Raw genomic sequence first — 20,302 nt, forward strand, 5'->3', positions numbered from 1 at the left:
TTCTGCCAGTGATTTTCTGCATCATGTCTTAGCATTAAGTAAAAACAAACTGCCTGTCATAAGAAAGACATGTGTTTTTTTTTACTTAAAAGGGAGTATTACAGAAAATATTCTCGTTTAGATAGGCTGTCAGATTAGATTAAATTCCCTTCTGGCTTCAAAATTCTATACAGCCAAGGCTTTCTCTAGGACTTACTTTAGAGCATTCTCTACTCTGTGTCACTTTTGAACATTTCTCTGAGGGAACTGGTATTTGAAGGGGCTTCATGAGTATATTCTATTGTTTTTTCCAATATTCCCTGCTGACAACTACTCATTTTCCTCTTGTGTGACATTTAACCAACAAAAGAAACCTAAGCCTCTTTTCACCCTCTCACATGCAAGATGTAGCGGTGAAGGCTGAACACTAACACAGAGGGATTTTAGCAAGCCAGATTGAGTGTACTTTTGAGTGATTATATGCATAAACTTTGAACTTAAAATCTCCTAAACTGGTTAAGACTCTGAGGAAGAGTTCAACGGCCAGCTGGTTGAAACTGCTCTTTTCACTTGTACTGGACTCATTCAGCTAACACTTACTTCTGCAATAAGTCAAAACAGTTGAACTGACTTCTTCCTTTTGACTTTTAATCCTGTTCACAGGAAAAGCAGAAATTCTTGGGGATGAATTATTGCAAGGAAGGGCCTGAGGGAAATGACATTCGAAAGACAAATGTTGCCCAGATCCGGATGGCCTTCAGGTACGAGACTCTGTGCAATGAACTCAGCTTCCTGGCTGATGCCATGAGAACAGAAGATATTTCTACTCTGTCCAAGTAGTTACAAACTCAGAGAAGCCAGAATATGTTCCTCTTAAGCAGGATAATATGCTAATTAACCTCAAATCACCTGTCTTTGATGCTACAGAGACATAACTGAACAGTCCAGTGACAAAGGGAGTATCTGTGGAAGGTAAACAGCGTTTGCCATCACTTGTTACTGCGGTATTCTCATTGCAAAGATTTCAGTTTCTACGAACATTAGGCTTTTTAAGATTGCTGTAAATATTAAATGCAAACTCAGAATCATGTACTATTTGTTTCATACTGTCTTAACTGTGCCCTGCTGTGTAGCCTGGGAAACCAGAGAGAATATCTGTAGTGCAGCTGTGCAGTGCATCTGAGGATCCCGCAGATGCTGACAGCACACACCCACCTGGGTTGGTCCTCAAAGTCTCAGTACCAGTCATGGCTTTTAACACTTTTAAGTTTAACTCTTTTTTTCGTTAGCAGTTTTTATGGGGTGCAGAATTTTGAGGCCACCCTTTCATTCTGGAAGGTGTTCTGACACAGTTTTTAACTCAATGTTTCAGCAGTCACATTGGAAAAGAAGAAAAAACAACATTGGGTAATCTTGTTCAATGACTAATTAATTCCTGTTGTTATGTAGGATGTCAGTGAAGAACAGCAGATGAATGGTTTTTAATCTAGCAAATGGAAAACATGGTGTCAAAATCACTATTATACATTGTAATGAGTCTAATTACATCAAGAAAATTTTGCCTTGAAAGTTGAGAATATTTTTTATTGCTTTGTAATGGGAATATGTGGATATGCCTGTTCAAATTACTTAGAAATTTATGCAGATAATTCTGGTTGCATATAAAAAGAAATTTTTTACTTGAAAAAGGGAAGTGTTCTTATGAATCAGTGGTAGAAATGCCAGACCTGGTTCTGGTCCTACTTCTGACATATTTTTACACATTTGTTTTAGTCTGTATTTTAGTCAACTACAGCTGAATAGGAAGTCAAGATGTCTATTTATACAGAAGCCAGCCCACTTGAAATCTGTCATTTCAAATCATGGTATATTATGTTAAACTATTTATTTATGAGGAAGTGGTTAGTAAAGTACAGCTACTGGAGTATTTATCACTTTTAATCTTCTTTCTGTTTCATCATCTTTATGATACAGTACTTCAGAAAGGATTAAAGGTTGCTAACATGATGGCAGCTATGTATTGTAGAAGCTGCACAGTTTCACACCAAAAAAGACTTGAGGCTGGGGAAGCAGAGGGTGTGGCTGCCTGTGAGTCCACAATTCAAAGGCCTGCAGTCCCTGAGGCAGGATCTGAGCCCAGGGTTAGACCACTGCTCTCTAATACCCTGCATAGGGACACTGGGCTTCTTCAAACAGGCATTCAGCATTAATGCATAAAAAGCCAGTAAGTGATACTGGCCCATCGTCAAGGTTCACCTTTTGAACCCTGCATGTTGTGCTCAGTCAGATGTCTTGTGCCACTTCTATTTCCTAGGCTAGGCCCTTCTCCTGTGCAAGGAAATGGCACTAAAGTAGGGGAAGGAGAAATTCCTTATCACCTCCTATAGCTGTGCAGCCTTGCAAGAACCCCCCGAGAGAGATAAACCTAAAGATGTCAGGAAGCAGCCTGGAATTAAGGCTGCTCTGACGGAGTCCAAGGCACAAGAGGAGAGCTCTGGCCATCCACTCACCATCACAGTTAGCCAGTGTCATGCAGAGAGAACTGCAGTGATTGCAGAGGCTTTGCATCCAAAACCGGGGCTGAAGACAGGTGGTGGGAATTTGACTTCAGCTCTTCAGTGCCCCAGCCTAATGTCTGCAATGTGCCAGATTTTGTATTCCTTGTACCCCTAAAATCATGTGAAACCACATTATGCTGTCCAGCTATATGAGAGTAAAATTGTCCCAAGTTCTCAGTCAGCAGCCCCTGTTGGCCTCACTGCTAGGAACATTAGCAGCTCATAGAATGCAGTCTCAGGATTGGTGCCATTTGCCTAGAATAAGTCTGAGAAAGTGGTTTAAGCTGTTCAGCTGCATCAAATGCAAATGTCTGTTTTCATCAGTACAACTTCCTAATAAACTGTTACCAACATAACATTATTTGGGAAAAACATCTGCAACTGGGCTAAATAAGCAACATGCTTGGTATGAAGAATTTCAATTTTAAGTATTTCCACCTAATAAACATTGGGTAAATAATTCCAACTGATTTACTTGGGTTGTTTCACCTGAAGATCTCTACTAGTGCTGCTTTTGTTGTCACTTACATGTCTTTTTTAGTTTCCTTAAAATTACACCAAATTTGTGTATATGTTTAATACCTTTTCAGCTTTCCTTACCTCAGGTTCTAATAGGTCTGTAGCTGTTATTGAAAAAAAACCCAACTGGATTTGCATATTCAGTGAATGGACAGTAACTGGGATTCTGACAATAACCACAGTAACACATAAGTGGTCATGACCACAAGTTCTGCTTTCTGTGTTTTCTTGTGTGCTGCATTTAAGGGGAAATTGGGCTTATAGTATTATATTTGGGGAAATATAAACAGACATCCTTTCAAGCTTCCATCACTACATTTCTCCTGGTCATCCTTTAATTGGGCAAATGTTACTGATTCCAAAGTTCAGTTCTTAAGCTTTGCCTTGATTTGTTTTTCTAAAAATTGCACTTTTGTGCTGATGTGAGGCTGTTCAGAGTAACCTTGAGGGCTCAGGCTGTGGCTGGAATGAAAAGACAGATCCAGCCCAAGTCACTGCTGTGCACACAGACACCAGTGCAGGACAGGGCAGTGGCTGATACCCCAGCTGTGCTGAGGTCAAACCTGCTTAGAGCACAGCTGGTTTGACTCAGGGGATGGAAGAACATCGCTGCAGGTGGCCACTGGGTAAGTACCGCTGCAGGATGGAAGAACAACCTACTTGCTCTTTACTTCATTAGGAGAGAGGCTCAAACATTATTCAAGGCTTCCTTAAATCTGTTGGTTCAAAAGCATTTTATACTTTCAGCCTGAAATAGTTAATTATGGTTATTTGATGTTTACAACCTATCCACCTGAACAATTCTTTTCTGTTCTGTTACTTTAGCAAACTTTAAGCATTTGCTCTGCTACTGGAGAATGCATATTTTTTTTTCACAGCCCAGAGCCACCTTATTGTCTTGTATCATTGTTCTTTATGTGTGGCTAAACATTTCTGTTCTCTTTGCCTAGTTAAAATCCAAGTCTGAAAAGGTGTCTCTAAAAACTGCTTTTTTCTTTCTGTGCCTGGGTTACATGATGTTTATCTTTTGCCTCTTGTGGAAGCATTAAACATTACACTAATGAATGAATTGTAAAAGAATATGGTTATGGATTTTGTGTGTATTTCTCTCAAAAAAAAAGTAGCTCCTCCCAATCTCCACATTTAAGGAGAACTAAAACCATGTGCAATTAAATTGACTAAACCTAAATAGGGAAGACAGTGAGCACTATTTAGGAGAAGAGGCTAAAGGCTTATCTGGCTTAAAACAATTCAGTGTTAATGCAAACCAACCATTCAGACCTGGCATGAAGTTCTGAAAGTGAAATTGCATTGCTGCTCCTGCCATCTCTTGGTGCCCACCCTGCTTCCCTGCTCATCCAAGCTGGGCACCAGGGCAGGGCATGCAGCAGCTCCTGCTGGTCCTGGAGCCTTGTGAATATTGAGCTGAGAGTCAAGACACCCACCTGGGAGCAGGAAAGCAGCCCTGACTCTCAGGGCAGAGCAGTTCAAGGTGCACTGATTTTGTGAGCACACACAACAGATTCATCTGATAAAACCCAACTAAGAAGCCAACAAGTGACAGATTTAAATAAATAGTATCAACACAGATATCCTGCTATAGTCACCATGACTTCTGAGGAATAGCATAACACAAAACACTTCAGTAAGAAGTGTTTTGATTTTTAGATGAAGATTAAAACATCATCCCTTTCAGTACACAAACTTTATTTCTGTACACGAGTAGCACTGGTGAAGCACAGGAGTACAGGTTCATCTGTAACTGAGCAATGTGCATTTCTCCCCCACACCTCTCAAAGCACTAAACACCACTGTTAAACAGCACAGTCTGCGTAATACTGAGGCAGTCTGTGTAACAGTGAGACACCAACACCACTGCTTCATTAGTCATTCACCGTGACTGACAGGTCTCACATAAAAAGTAGTGTTTGAAGGTCTGTTAAAATGGGCCAGCATGGAAGCACAGATTGTTGTATCAAACTCCTACCTTCTTACACTTAACAAATTTCAGAGGTGCAGGTTTCCAAACACCTAGCATTTTTAAATAGTGCTTTGAACTAAAGAAGAGTGCTCATTTAATCACCTCTTGGACTGTATTCTTCATTCCAGTAGACACAGTGCAAAGTTCTATCCAAGTTCACAAAACTGATAATTCCTTCTAATATTAAACCTACAAATCCCATGCCCAGTGTTAACTATTTGGATTTTGATGGCTTAGTGAGGTAAGTAAAGATCTGCTAATAAACATCTTGGCAGCTCAGACACAAAAGCAGAATGTGCTGTCCCATCCCTCACGGCTGCAACATTGGCTGGCTCAGAGTGAAACGTTACCTGGTGGTCACACACTGTGGTCACTGGAAAGCACACAGCCCCATCCAGGCTAATTTCCAGTGACATCCCAGCAGGAAAAGTTTTCAATCCTTAAAGAATATTGTTGTATGATAAATTCTATGCCTTGGAATCAAGCATTGAAAGAAATGACAGTTAACAAAAATTCAGTTTTGAAATGACTGATGTTTAAGATACACTCATAAAGCAAAATTCTGTTCAACCACTTAAAACAGGTGAGGATAAAACCTCTGGCAAGTTATAATCAGGGATGATTTAACAACAGAAGCCCAAAGAAAATACTTAATTACTGTCATATTACTTCCATTACAGAGTGTGTGTGAATACAAAATTAAAGCATTGTGTATATGCAGTGTAAGGATTGAGGCCAGCCAGGTTAACATGCAGCTCCTACTTACATCAGACATCCTTAGGGCTCCCTGAGGGAGCTGTTCTTCCAGGATCTAGCTGGATGCAAAGCACAAAGAACCATGGCCAGTATGTTCCTTCCAAAAATAAATAATGCATTTGGCACATACAGCTCTACAGGAGTGGGATTGAACAGCTCAGTTCAAACCTGTAACAGAGATCTCAGTGGCTGCCCTGGTTTCCAGAACTGGAAAGAGTATGGATTAGAAAACCTTTCTAATTTTCTTTTAAAGGAAAGATAAGGAAAGATAAGGAAATAGCAGTATTCCCACGAAAAAAAGAATCATGCCCATCACACTGATATGGTGTCTAAACTTGAAACCTAGTAAATATAAAGGTTTGCTAATTGCTCTGGTACACCTACCTCCTGCTGTGCCTGTCAACTGGTCATTTTATCCATTCTAATTTCCTGATCTGTTAATGAATTCTGCTCCCATTTCTGCCTTGGCTTCGAAAGATCCAAACAGATAAGCCAAGTAACTAGACAGAGGAAAGAGTTACATTAATTACATATTTCAATTCTTACTTAAAACAAGGAAAAATCAAGAAAAAATATTCCAAACCTTAGCATTCTTAAAATTTAAAATATCATCAGAAACATGACGAAATTACTTGGAGAAAAAGTGTACCACACTTCTCTGAAAATAAAAGTCCTTTCCCCAAACAAACACACTTCTCAATATTGTCCTCTAAGAATTAGAGTTGTTTAATTTTTCCCATCACTTCAGAACATTCCAATTTATTTGAGTACCTAGAAGAGGTCAAATCAGAGCCAGGTTTTTGGGGTTTTTTTGCAGAGCTGCATTGAGGTACCTTGTTGATAGAACCCTTCAAAGTTTAAGAGAGCTCTGACTCACAGTGCCACACTTTTAACCACACCACCTGTACAATGCAATTTAATTTGGATCAAAACTCAGTTTTCAGACTTCTGTGGTACTAAAGCCAGGAGATTCCTTAAGCTTAAAAGAACTCTAACATTTCTTCCAAAGTAACTTTATTGCACAATTCATACACAAAGTTTAATATAGTGGAATGTTCTTAGCCATTAATACAATCTCTAATGTTTAAGTTACAATTTCACATTAAACCTGTAAGAAATGTTCACTTAACACAAGAAAGTTAATTTGTTCTAATGCCCCCCACCAACAGCTATTTGCAGTAATTCACATTTTCAAGGTCTAGCTTCTGGAACTCATTGTTATGTCCATGCCAATGGATTCCTTTTCCAAAATTGTTTGCTAAATGTTGTACTTCAGACTAAGTAATACCAACCAGTACCAAATTACTAGTTTTTCATTGTTAAAGTGTCTATTTCTCCATATAACATACAGTACATATATTTTACAAGGCACACATTACAGTATCTACATCACAGCAGTGTGAATTACAGCAACTTAATTTAAAAAAAGCTGTACAGAATACAAAGTTTACTTTTTCACTATTTAAATAATTTTTGCATTAGTTTATATTGTAATTGTCATTATGCTGCAATTAACAACCTGTTTGCATCATTATAAAATTACATTTTAAGAAGTTCATGTAAGTTCTCAGCAGAAAGTCAGCTTATAAAATCTCAGTTCAGAAGTATATTTCTTGAAGTACTTGAAAAATAAAGTTAGCTTGAGTCTTTCATTTAGATTCTCTTTCTGTTCCAGTGATATAAAAAGTTTAAAAAATTCAAAGATTATCTGCAAGTTCTGAACATGGACTAATGCAAGCTCAAAAAGCAAAAGGAAACCAAACTGGTGCATGATCAGGAATATTTGCACATGTTTTAGTGGGAAATCCTGGGCCAGTAACGATCTCCAGCCCAAACAACAACTGCCTTTATGCAACCAAACACTCCATACATTTACTGAAGAATATCTCATTGCTATCAATGGCTTAAGAAAGGGGGAAAAAAAAAAACAAGAGTTCTCAACTATATACACTCCTAAAAGGATTTTTCCATAGCTAAATACAGATTTACACACTCAGCCACACTGGCTCTCAGATAAGACACACATGAAGGGTATGTTGCTTCTCTGTCTTAAAACCTATGATAAATTTGACAATGGTGTCACAAGCCAAGCTCAAATAGGTGCTATACTCTGTGCACATTCTTTAACAAATTGATGTAATTAAGTTATTTTGTAGCCAATTAAGAAAAATAACCTAAATGTGCATATCTACATGTGCACATGCCTTTAAATTCAGAACCTGTCTGTGACAAAAGGACTTAAGCCTTATGGCATCATGGAATTTTAACAGGTATGGTAAGGAAAAATGCAGTCCCACAGTAAGCAAGATTTATGCTGTTATTCCCTCAAATGCTACACTTGAATATTTTAACTTGAGGTTACTGAGTGAGAAAAAGCAGTATTTGTTAATATACATATATATATATATAGAGATAAAATTCTCTACAGTAGCCATTCATTTCCATAACACTATTTATGCACAAGAGGCTTAAGATGGGTTTCCTGAATACTAACAATTTTAGACTGTCTAAACTCAGCTCTTAAAGACTTTATTCTGCTAGACACAAAATACTGTTGCACTCCAGCTGAGAGATCCCTTTTCCAAGCTGTCACATGTGCATCTCGCTCCAAGCCACATTATTGTTAAAGAAGTTTCCCTCTGCTACATAAAAGCATATTGCACTTGTAGATATGAAGTAGAGCACCCTTACTTAGATTATCACTTGTAACTCTTCGTATACCTTTTAACTCTGATCTCATCACTTCAAAAACTCAAGAGGAGCAGATAAAGCCACAGCATCAGACTAAACTACACCTTAAGTGCTAATTCAAATAAAGGCATTCTTTTCAGATATGCCCAATGTTTAGAAATAATATTAGCTGTTCTTTATCAAAAACTACTGAGAAGCTGATTTACTGTTTTTAGGATTGTGTACGAAACTGTTTAATGTTTCCAAGCTAATAAGACTATGCTAAATATCATATTTAAAAAAATATTCTAAAATTCTTGTTAGAAGAATAAGGGGAAATGCACAAGTACATTTACAGACCTGCCTACACAGAAAACAGATTAAAAATAATTAATACTAAAAGTCATAACAGATCAGATTAAGTATCTGTAAACACTAAGAGCAGCAATAACTTCCTACTGAAGAACAGGCAGTGGGACATCTTCAAGTTTCAACAGTAAAATTTCAAATTAATACCCACTAGTGCTAACTCGTCATCTTTATTCACATTAGTTGTGAATAAGGGACTGCTTTTAAGGGCAGGAACTGTGAGGTCAAGCCATCTGCCATGGTTCATCTCTGCAGCAGTACGCTGTGATGCTCAAACAGCAGTTTGTAGTTGTAGTTGTGCTGTTACAAGTTGCTTCATCGAGTAGTTGAACTGTTAATTAATACCAAATGCTGTTGTTAAAGTAAACTGTGTTAATCATCAAAGAGTTTGCTGAAAGAACAGTTCAATAACGAGGACTGCACACACAGAGACTTGCTCAGATACCCTGTGCTTTAGGAGAGCAGCGCAGACTCACACAGCCAAGAGGAGAAGGAAAGGACAGACTGTGGAAGAACAAGGAGGGGTAAAACCAGACGCTGGGGCAAACAAAGCTTCAAGTGGTTCTGCCACAATCAGCCTGGTGGGCAGGGTCAGGGTCTGTGGGGCTGCCCCGCCTCATCCACCATGTTAAGGATGTAAGTGGCAATGTCATCTTCTGTGGGGGCCTCTGACACCACCCAGGAATCTCCTGCCCCAGTCACCTGCCGGCGGCACACGGGACAGTTTCTGTGGCGGTCACTCCTGTTAGGAAGGCACAGAAATGAGTGGTTTTCACTGATGGTCTTTTGCTGGCCAGACAAAGCCAAAAGAGCCCCCAAAAGGACAAACAAAACCCAAACAAAAATCAACCCAGTGAGAACTTCAAGAATGATCACATTAACTGGATTAGGCCATCTATCTATTTTGTTTGTTTAAAAACTTCTTTTCTTGTGAGGAAGACTTCTGAATGCAGCTCCATTCTTTGAGTGAAAATTTGGAATCATGTTCCCCCTAGTCCTTTGCTCAGGTCAGACAGGATGCATCTGGCTACCTGGCCAGAAAGTTTAAATGGAAATTCACTGTCTAAATTAATTCTTCCTATCTTCAGGAATTCAGTTGAGCTCCTTAGAAACCAGTCTCCACAAGCTTCCTAGATAAAGAGAAGAAGGAGCCTTTTCCTGGGTCATGCAGCTCACAGAGGTTTAGAACTGGTCCCTTGGAGTCCTAACCCACTCCACCATCTGGGGGGTCCCCAACACTTATGTTCGAACTGAGAGCCTCTGTTATACCTATATTAAGATATCAACCTTAAAAATTACAGACCAAAAAAGGCATGGTGCAACTGGAACTCAGTGAGGAGTTCAGGTGATTCATCAGCCAAAGCAGCGTATAATCCACTCTCCAGCACAGTCACTAAACTAAGCCCTGTCCTGCTGATAGATGTTAGGACATTTTCCCAGAAGAGAGGAATGACTTGCTGTATTCTGAGATCCAGTGATTTTTACTATGGTTTTTTCCTTGTGGAAGGCTGGTGTTTGTTACAAGAGTAACAAAGTCTTCCATAAGTCTTTCAAAAAGCCACAAAACAAATTCTTATGCACAAATCATATGCGAACCCATTTGAGTTAACTAACCAAAAAAACCCTTTTTTAACAGAGCAGGTCTGTGTCCCCTAATGCCAGACTGCCAGGACACTTCCCTAGTCCTTGAGGGCCTGCATGGCCAGACAAGAGCTGTGTTCCTCCACAAAGGAATTTTTCTCTCCCACATTTCAAAGAACTGGTGTATCAGAGATGCAGAAGCTGAAAAGGTGTTCAATTTACTGTTAAGCTGAACACTGTACACTACATGTTATATATATAAATTTGAAGGTGCTGCCATGGAGAAGAAATATCTTTCTGGAAGAGTCTGATATAGTTAAATCAGTAAATTATATGCCATTTATTTGAAGTGAAAGCACAACATATGGGAAAAAAACCCTCTGATAGTTATTTCCCAAGTAAGTGACAGACAGTCCAATTTGCCTTCATATTTGCACAGTCTTAACAAGCCTTAAATGAGATTTGTGAAGCATAACATGCCAGCATCTGCATATACCATCTTCTCAAGTTTCTGAGCAAGACTGTAACAACTCAATTTTAGAAGAATAAAAAGAGGTAAGAAATTACAAAACAAATGCTGAACAGCATTTTCGCATCTCTTTTTTACAAAATGCCCTGCCTTCCTTCTGCTTCAGTCTGCTTTTACTCAATTTTAAACTATATGGCAACTACAGAATCTGTCAAATCAAACTGAAACATGCATACTATAAAATAATAAATGTCCTTTCATCTATATTACCATTTATCAATGCATTTCTGGCAGAAACTGTGAGCACACGGCAGGATTAGATCAGCACGCCCATCCATGCAGATGCAACATTCCTCTTCATCTGTCAGCTGTTTAACCCTGCAGAAGAGAAGACACTGTTTTCTTCCAGATGTTTGATATTTATGCCCCAGTAACTACACCAGTTACTACATTGTTCATAATAATTAGTGATGGCCAGAAACAAACACCTGTGCTTTTAATCTGTGAATGGACTACTTATGTGATCCCAGCCTATGCCAGCAGTGAACTGAACTAAGCCAGAATGTGCATTTATTTTTTGTGTCAGGTTTTTTTGTCAGTATTTGTGTCAGGTGCTTTTGGTGTTGTCAAGGGCTCTGTAAACCCCTTTTCATATCAACAAGGAAGTGTGAGGAGCTGTAACTGCTTTGTCTCACATGACTGGGCAGAAGAACAGAAACACTGTTTACACTAAAGGCAGGAGAAGAACCTGCCTTCCTGTCACTGCACCTTAGGCTGAACTATGTCATAATGAACTTTGCCAAATTTCTGTGTGCTGGTTTATATCCTAGACAAAAACATGCATGTCAAGAGGATCACTACCAGAATGCAGGTTCACTCATCTCTCATGGCATCAAAATGCCAGAAGCTGAACTACTCACTAGATTGAAAAGGCTGATTTTAGCTTGCAATATGCTCCATATGAGTGCTCCTCAAATTAGGACTCTCAAGATGACTATTACCACAGCTTTTCCAGTTAAATTCCCAGGTGTTTCTGTTGGTGGGGAAGTTTACAAATTATCTCACTACCCAAGATAGATGTTGACATTTTATATCTTTTTCCCAAATATTAGATACCTTTATCTAATGTTCTTATCAGGAGTATCTCAAATACTGGCACCATCAAGACTTCTCAAGTGCAAAAAGGTGCAGAGAATCCTCAGCTTTCACTGGCCTAGCCAGATATGTAAAGTTTGCAATTTTATAGTCACAGCTCACTTCCAAAACAACCCAGGAAGTGTTCTAAATTGCCTGGGTTTTCCAAAAACCCTAATGTGGGAATCCCTGTTCTGACCTGAGGGACAGAGATAGCATTCCAGAAAAAAATGGCATTTCAGGAGTTAGTTCATCTTAATGACTACTGACCAGACCATTTTTGCTTAGGCATCTAAGGGGGCTTGTCAAATACAGATTCATTTTTGATCTGCACAGAATAGCCACCTACTGAACAGCAGTGAACATGCCTTTGTTTTATCTTTCAGTAGGTCCTTGGGGATTCCTTTTCAATTTGCTTTTGGAGAAATTACTTTAAAATCACAGATTTTTTTTTCAGATGGTAGTTTCCATACAATGAGGAGAACAGTTTCCAAGAAGCCTGCTCACTGTGTTCTTTAGACCTGTTCCCTTCTCATTTTTCTCCGCCATGCAATTCCGAGTACTAACCTTTAATAGCACTTGAATTTTTGAGATTTGTTGGTGTCTATACAAGCAATTATACAAGGCCTATTTATAAAGCTTCTGCAAAGTCAGCTTTAGTCACTAAGTTCCTGAAGAAACAGTAAAATAAAGGAGTGACAGACAAAGGAAATGCTTAGCTCTTTGTTATCAGAAAGCATAAACCACTTAGGCATGTTTTGAATGCTCTGAATAGGAAGTGGATGTTGTAGAGATATGGGGTATTATTCTAGGGGAAAAAGTTAAGAAGAATTGAACAGATAACACTTGCTATTTTTAGACAGTGAGGGCTAACTTTGCAGAGCTGAAAAATGTCTGAAGGTGAGAAGAACTGAGGCAAATGGGTGGTTATCACAGAAAAATATACAGAAGATTTCATTGGTGTAGAATACTTGAAGGTGCTTCAGCTTATGTTTTCCTTAGTAACTTGAAAAACTTGGCTAAGACACAAGCTCACCAAACTGCATCATATTAGCAAAGTATACTCTGTTTTTATTTGTGACTGATACTGCCTCATGTAATGCAGTTTACAAACAAGAAAGATGCTCATCTCATCTGTCTCCAAGTCTGAAAACATGAAAAAGAAACTCACATAGAAAATCTTTTCTTTTTCTCATTGACTTTAGCAATTTATAAAGTTGTTTTGCCTAAGTATCTGGGGTCTGTGTTTTTTGTCTGTTTGAAGCAAAAGACCATTTCCAGAAAAATGTGTGTTCTGATATAACCTTGAGAAAGCAATTTTTCTGTTCTTTCTCAAACATGTTCACAATTTACAGGAAATTAAATGAAATGAAAATAATACCTTCTGCAATCCACTGACTTAAAAAAACCAGAGGGCTCTGTGGTGTGACAACACAGGTGACCCCTTTTTCATTTCAACAGCTGAAGTGTGACACTCAGGCTGTTTCATGAAAATACCTGGCTGCCATCTCTTCACTGGTGAACATAGAGAACTCTACCATTTACTACCTTTTCTTGTAAAATGTAGCTGTACCTCACTTAAACTGAGTTAGAACCATGAACTTAATCAGGAAAAGTAAGGAATTACTGGTAGCAGCAACACTTCCACACAGGGAAAGGATTCTTGCTTTTACATTCAGTTTGAACTCAAGTTATTGCAGGTGTTGACCTCAGTCTTTTGTTTTTCCTCTGGTTAACAAAGCAGAAGGTCAAACATGAGTGAGACAATTCCCATTTTTCCAGTCTTGCAAGTTAAATTATTACCATAATGGATGGATTTCTAGTGGCAACAGATGGGAACTTTCACATGCCAAAATGTAAGAGGAAGAGAAAGTTTAAGTGGAACAATAACAAAATCTGTTTAAACAAACACTGTCAAACCCCCTGGATTTGTAGCTGCAGCTGATTCCGTTTCCTTATTCAGGAGTTCAACATATACTATGTTTCTACTAGAACTGCTCTCTAAAAGGGTTGCTCTGAAGCTAAGGTATGGTAGCACCACATTCAGGATTTCACCCAAGTGCACTGCAGCTCCCTTGGTGCAGGGGAAGGTGTCTGTCCCTGTTTGTGATGGTACAGAGCCTACAGCTATCAAGCACAAGCAGTTCTCATCAGCAGATATTTGTAGCTCAGGTTTGAAGCACAACGCCCAAAATGCTTATGCTGTAACTGTGTATCAAAATACCTTCCCATCCACAAGCTGGCCTGACACGAAGACAGAGACCTCCAACTCTCAGCAGCTTCTTCAGAAGTATCACTCTGTGCAAGAACTCCAGCTGCTTGACTGGTGATGTCTTTATAAAGTTGAGTGAACTGATACAAGTTCAAGATTCTGGAAGCTTCCACGATGCCACTTGTTTTATTTATCTTAAGATATAAGAATTGTTTACAATTACTTATCAGATTTTAACTTGGCATTGCTCAGAATGTACAGCACTGCAGTTCTCATGTGAGACAGTAGTCTCCTCCCTAAGTGTCCTTCATCACATTCACAAGCTGTAATCTGCTTAACAAGAGTCAGGACTGCCCACAGCTGTTGCAGCCTGTGGGACACCACAGGCAGCACCACAATTTTAGGGCAAGGCAATTGCCATCACTACTGAAGTGGATTCAGGTGTGAGCAGGGACCTAACACCCAAAGAAATGGGCTGAACTTAGAACCAAGCACTGGAAAAATCAGTCATTTGATATCTGAACTTAAAATTGCCTACAGCAATGGCTGCCTTAATGAAAACTAGGAGTAAACAGAAAACTACTAACTACAACTACTGTTGGTTTCAAACAGAGTTTGAGGGTTGGCTTGTTCAACCACATGTTAAGATTGCTCGGGGGATTCAGGATCATTAAAGGACTTTAACGATAGGATAGAGAGGGGAAAAATCTCCTCATTAGACAGAGCAAATTTCATAAGTTTTTGTCATAAATTAAAACATTTAATCTTTAGATTGTTTTTCTAAGGGATCAGACTATGTACAGGCACAGTAGCTCAACTAATAATGCCTGAAAGACCTGACTAATTTCTACTACTAATTTCAAAATCTACAGTTGGCAGTTTCGACTACTTGACCTCACAAATCACCTGCATTTGTAACTAAAGGGCCATAAGTGCTCCACTGGAAGGCATCACTCCTTTAAACTTAGTTATAAAAATGTTTTTGTTGCCATGCTTTTTGCAGAAACTTAGAATTTAGACTTAATTTATCTCCAACAGCATCTCTGAATACGTCACCTGTATCAAAACACATGTAGCAGGTGTTGGATTTTACAAGTAAAACTGACAGTCCTCAAATCTTTGCATACAAACTGGCCATCAAATTAAAATGTTCACACTTACTTTGGTACATATTATCCTAACGATCACCTTCCAGAAAGCAGAAGAATCAGACCCAGGCTGCACTTCAAATAACAGATGTTTGTCTTGTCCAGAAGCCAATTTTGCAGTACTGAAACAAAGCAACATCAGTTTAACGCCATGTGCTGAACCTGCAAAAATCGGCAGCCTCAGCCAAGTGGGATTATTTATGGTTCACCTGTCTGTTCTTCATCCTTAAAAGAGATTTTAGCAATACTGCCCAGGAGCTTCATATTATAGAGTAATGACTTGCCTAGCATGTCATTGAATACACTGAATTTGAATTGAATCCATTTCACTTTAAACTGCACAGCAAACTTCAGAAAATGTTGTGCAAGTCTTCTGATCCAGCATCAGCAAGCATGTGTACTGCATAGTCACTGAAATTCATATATACTCTCACTGTTTATTACACTAATCACACAATCTCTTCTCCAAGCTGGAAAGGTTATTTCCTCAACAGGTATGTAAAAAAAAGCCTGTGAGTACCAGCATATGCTGATGAGATGTATTTTTGTTAGCATATATTAATAATGAGGTAGTCAGGTGAACGTGTCAGGTGACCTAAGATTTGTTTCTTTAATGGAACACAGACACAACATTCTATTCCGTAAGAATCAGAATACATTCAGGCTTAAGTAAACACTAGAAAGAAAGAAACCACTTAATTAACAGTAGTTTGGAATGAATTATACTAATAAATGCCTGGAGTCTCAAGCAAAACATCAGGTTAGGTTCTTCAAAATCTATTTATATGTCTACCCAGAAGACAGCTGTGTGTTTTTCAAGGTCATTCATTAAAGTATGACCCTCTCCAAGATAATTTCTAAACTGAATACGAATTTAAATTTTAGTTAAACAGCAAACATTACAAATCCCTTATTCAGTGTGTGTGTGTTTCCATTTCATTTTATCACTCTCATTGTATACCATAAATACAGGCTAAAAATGACAACACTGCTTATTTGCTCATTTCCTTTTACTGTCATTGTACTGGTCTAGCAAAAGGCAGGCTATGAAAAATCTGACAAAAAAGCAGCCTCTTGTTTGGGATTATCTAGGTCACTGGTTTGGGACAGTAAGATACATCTCATCCTTAATGAGGAGCAGCCTGGCATGTCTGCAGAGGTAGCAGGGATGGTCACCAACAGTTCTGGCTCAGGTGCCACCCTCCTCACATGGACCTGCTGTCCCTACCAGGCTCCTATTGCTCCTTCCTACCCAAAGGGACAAGCAGAGAGGAAGCAGCATTGCATCTTCAGGTGGAAGGGAGAACAATAAGGGACACAGGTGACACTAACAAAAAGATGACTCTAAATCACCTCTTGTGAACTTCTAAGAGGGAGCAACACTTGCTGGAAGAAGAGTACTGCAGAGAAGTGAATTTAAGGAGGAGAAAATGCTTTGGTTTTGAAGTGTAATTACAGCCATTATAAAAACATAACGAAATGAAGGAAACATTTCAAAACCATTTCAAAATTGGGCCAGTTCTGGCTTAGCCAGCACACGATAATATATTGCATACAAGGTCTCTGTAAAACACAAAAAAAAAAAAAAAAAAAAAAAAAAAAAAAAAAAGAAAAAGAAGCAAAGTAAGGCTTACATATCATTGAGTTCAGCTACTCTTCCCAGAAACTCTTCATAGGTTAGGAAACCACTTTCTTGAACCAAAGAGGCATGCTTTGCTACTTTTTCTGGCAACTTGTTAATTACAGTTTGTGTATGGTTTGAAATCTGTTGACCCATGGTGAAGTTCTTCACCTCAATTCTGTAGAGAGAAGTTCTCATTCACTTGTAGAGTCTCTGCCAAAAATATTTGAGAGTTACATTTGTGTGTTTATGAATGGCTACTCCCACACTTTCTTTTAGTCTACAGTAATTATTCCACTAGTAACACAACCTGAATAGTTAGATCAGAAACAACACAGAACACTTCAAAGAGTCTGGAATGTGGCATTATACTCTTGCTAAAAATGAACTATTTTGCTTACAGCAATACTTGTATTAAATGGAGATAACTTTCCCCACAGATTCAGCACCAACACACACATATATAAATACATCCAAAGGAATGCGAAAAAAAAATCTTAAGATGACAATGGTAATTTATGACAATCTTTGTTTATTCTAAATATTTATGCATGTGAATATCAGAATGTCTGCAAATAAGCACACAATGTCTGTTTATACATAGACATCACATTAGGAATCAGCTTTCTTACATCAAACTTACACTGGCAGATCAAAAAAACTCCCACAGCATGCTGAAACTGGTAAGCCAAGGAATCCATGTCAGTATAAACCAATTTAGAGAGCTCCCTATCTGCACAAAACGCTCAACTTGAGGCTGTATTACAGAACTGACTTGCTCAAATGTCTCCAACTCCAACTTACTTTATCTTTCCTTCACACCCAAATCTTTTTCCCCAAAAGTCTGCTGAAGGATTAATGCCATGCCCTCTGAGTATTTATCTACTTACTCCCCTTGATCCCCCTGCATTTGACTTCCCCCAAAATGCCTCTCTGTAGAGCTCATTGTTCATCACACAAACCAGCTGTGTCAGGCCCTTTTAAGACTTCTACAGCTAGAGGTTTGCGAGGGCAAGCGAACTGCAGAACATCCACCTAAACTCACACATGGAGCAGTCTGGCAGGAGCTGTGTTACAAACTCCTGAAGGCAGACACCACAGAGAAAGCAGCACTTTGCCCTGCAGGTAGCTGTAGCAGCACTTGGGCTTAACCCCGCCCAGAACAAAATTTACAGCTGTTGAGATCTCACCCCGGTGCCAGAAAAACACAGCACACCAAGCAACAATACTGAAGTACTATGTAATTTCACCACAGTAAGCTTCCAATGTGTGGCTGGAATTGTGACCAATTTCTGCTCCCACACAGATATGCTCCCCCTCCAGCCACTTTTCCCGTTCCCGATAAGGCTCCAGTCGCCTCCTGCCCCGCTCTCCGGGGAGTGTTTGGTGAGCACACGCCCAGGCCACACACGTCAACAGCACAACCTGTCACCTTGCAGACACCTCCTCCCGGATCTCCCGGGCTGGTGCCCCCCCGAGCTTCTCAGGGAGCACCGTGCCTCCTGCGGGCCTGCCGAGCTCAGCACCTACACCCATCACTGAAAAGATTGGGGACAAACACCTGCGAGGATGTCTGCAGAACTGGGTATCGGGAAAAGTTTCACGCCGAGAATGGTCGAGCACTGAACAGGCTCCTCAGGGAATGGTCACAGCACCAAGCCTGAGAGAGTTCAAGCGGCGTTTGGACAACACTCTCAGGCACATGGGGTGACTCTGGGGGTGTCCTGTGCAGGGCCAGGAGCTGGACTTTGATCCCTGTGGGTACCCTCCAACAAGGCTCTACGAAATGTTCCCTATTGTTCACCCTTCAAGACCCCACACACCCCGCGTCACCCGCAGACTCACGAGGCGCCCCGAGCGGCGCGGACGGCCCCGAGCTCAGCCCCTCACGGCCCAGGCGCGCCCCGCCCGCCCTCTCCCGGTGCCGGCCCTCAGCGCGGGGCGCGGGACGGGCCGCGCTCAGCCCGGCTGCGTCACGGCCGCCCCGCCCGCTCCCCCGCGCCGCGCAGGCGCGCCCTCGGCGGCGGCGCGCGGGGGTGACGCAAGCGCGCGGCTCGCGCCGTTGCCCGGACACGGCGGACGCGGGGCCGGAGCGGGGCCCGGGCGGCGCTGCCCTCACCGCCGCTCTCACAGCGGCCCCGGCGCCGCTCACAGCCCTCGGCCTCCTTCCCTCCGTCCTGATCCCGGCTGCAAGGCCACTGCACCCAGGGCAGCCCGCGGTGGCGTTGTCGCTGAGCGGAGCGGGCCCCGCCAGAACATCCGTAGGAGCGCAGGATCGGTTAGGTTGGAAAAGACCTCTGAGATCATCGAGTCCAACCTGTGACCGAACACCGCCCTGGCTCTTAGACCATGGCACGGAGTGCCACGTCCAGTCGCTCCTTAAACACCTCCAGGGACAGTGACTCCAGCACCGCCCTGGGCAGCCCATTTCGATGTCTGATCGACCTTCACGTGAAGAAATTCCTGCTACTGTCGAACCTGAACCTCCTCTGGCACAGCCTATGTCCTCTGATCCTGTCGCTGCTTTCCTGGGACAAAAGACCGACCCGCTCCTGGTTACAGCCTCTTTTTAGGCAGTTGTAGGGAGTGATAAGGTCACCCCTGAGACTCAGCCTCCACAGGCTAAAAACCCCCAGTTCCCTTATCATAATTTTGCTCCCGACCCTTCTCCAGCTCTGTTGCCCTTCTCTGGGCTCACTCCAGCCCTTCAATGTCCTTCCAAAGGAGCCCAGAACAGGACACAGTACTCGAGGTGTGGCCTCACCAGTGCCCAGTAAACGGGGACAATTCCTGCCCTGCTCCTGCTGGCCACACTATTATCCATTCTGACACACAGCAGAAGTGCTGTCTAGAGCTGGTTTGTGTAAGAAACACTCTGTAATAAACGGGACACTTTTCACCTTGACCCTGACAAAACTGGGATCACTTCTCACCTTGCTGACCCCTCAGCAGATACACACTGGTGCTGCACTGTCCTGGACTCATAGTGCCTTCACTCTTAACTATGAGCTCCATTAAATAGTGCTTTAAATGATGCTTAATGGAGCTGAGTGCCTGGCTCAGTGGGATCATCCCAGGCCACAGTTGCTGGTGCAAATCCTGGTCTGCAGGGAGGATGTGGGCGGTGGATGTGAGTGGCAAAGGCCAATGCTCATTGACCTTTTCACAAAAAAAACCCAACACCCATAAACGACAACAAGTCATTGAGAAACAGACATCCCAGAACATCCTCTGGGTCATCCACATCCTGATACTGCAATATTTAATTCTACTCTTTTTTTTTTTTCCTTAATTTTAAGAGGAGA

General features: G+C 40.9%; 2 protein-coding genes across 5 annotated transcripts in view; one reads left to right on the top strand and one right to left on the bottom strand.

Moving 5' to 3' along the window:
• Positions 1-7,709, top strand: part of AMPD3 (adenosine monophosphate deaminase 3) — a 36,736-nt gene extending 29,027 nt beyond the window's left edge. For both annotated transcript variants that reach the window (XM_041464630.1, XM_041464629.1), the window contains exon 15: positions 643-7,709. In XM_041464630.1, the coding sequence (XP_041320564.1) occupies positions 643-819 (177 nt within the window). In that variant the 3' untranslated portion in view covers positions 820-7,709. The remainder of the gene's footprint in view (positions 1-642) is intronic.
• On the bottom strand, positions 6,795-18,994 carry RNF141 (ring finger protein 141). 3 transcript variants are annotated; one of them, XM_041464634.1, is made up of 6 exons: positions 18,843-18,994; positions 17,011-17,210; positions 15,390-15,498; positions 14,241-14,422; positions 11,153-11,260; positions 6,795-9,574 (listed from the first exon to the last, which is right to left on the bottom strand). In XM_041464634.1, exons 2-6 carry the CDS (start codon positions 17,193-17,195, stop codon positions 9,424-9,426), a joined length of 735 nt encoding a protein of 244 aa, XP_041320568.1. In that variant the 5' UTR covers positions 17,196-17,210; positions 18,843-18,994; the 3' UTR covers positions 6,795-9,423. The 3 variants fall into 3 exon arrangements, with proteins under 3 accessions (XP_041320568.1, XP_041320565.1, XP_041320566.1); XM_041464631.1 differs by having other exon boundaries at positions 17,641-18,994; XM_041464632.1 differs by having other exon boundaries at positions 17,630-18,994.
• Between the last annotated feature and the right edge of the window lie 1,308 nt (positions 18,995-20,302).

This window comes from Pyrgilauda ruficollis, unplaced genomic scaffold (assembly GCF_017590135.1).
Source record: "Pyrgilauda ruficollis isolate IOZ18807 unplaced genomic scaffold, ASM1759013v1 scaffold182, whole genome shotgun sequence".
Taxonomy (NCBI): Eukaryota; Metazoa; Chordata; class Aves; order Passeriformes; family Passeridae; genus Pyrgilauda; species Pyrgilauda ruficollis.

Excerpts from the sequence above, each read along its gene's own strand:
- RNF141 (XM_041464634.1), bottom strand. The coding sequence starts at position 17,195 with ATGAGAACTTCTCTCTACAGAATTGAGGTGAAGAACTTCACCATGGGT. Across the intron at positions 11,261-14,240 it reads GCCAGCTTGTGGATGGGAAG|GGTTAAACAGCTGACAGATG; the intron begins GTATTTTGATAC and ends TCTCTTCTGCAG. Across the intron at positions 9,575-11,152 it reads CAGAAATGCATTGATAAATG|GAGTGACCGCCACAGAAACT; the intron begins GTAATATAGATG and ends CCTTCCTAACAG.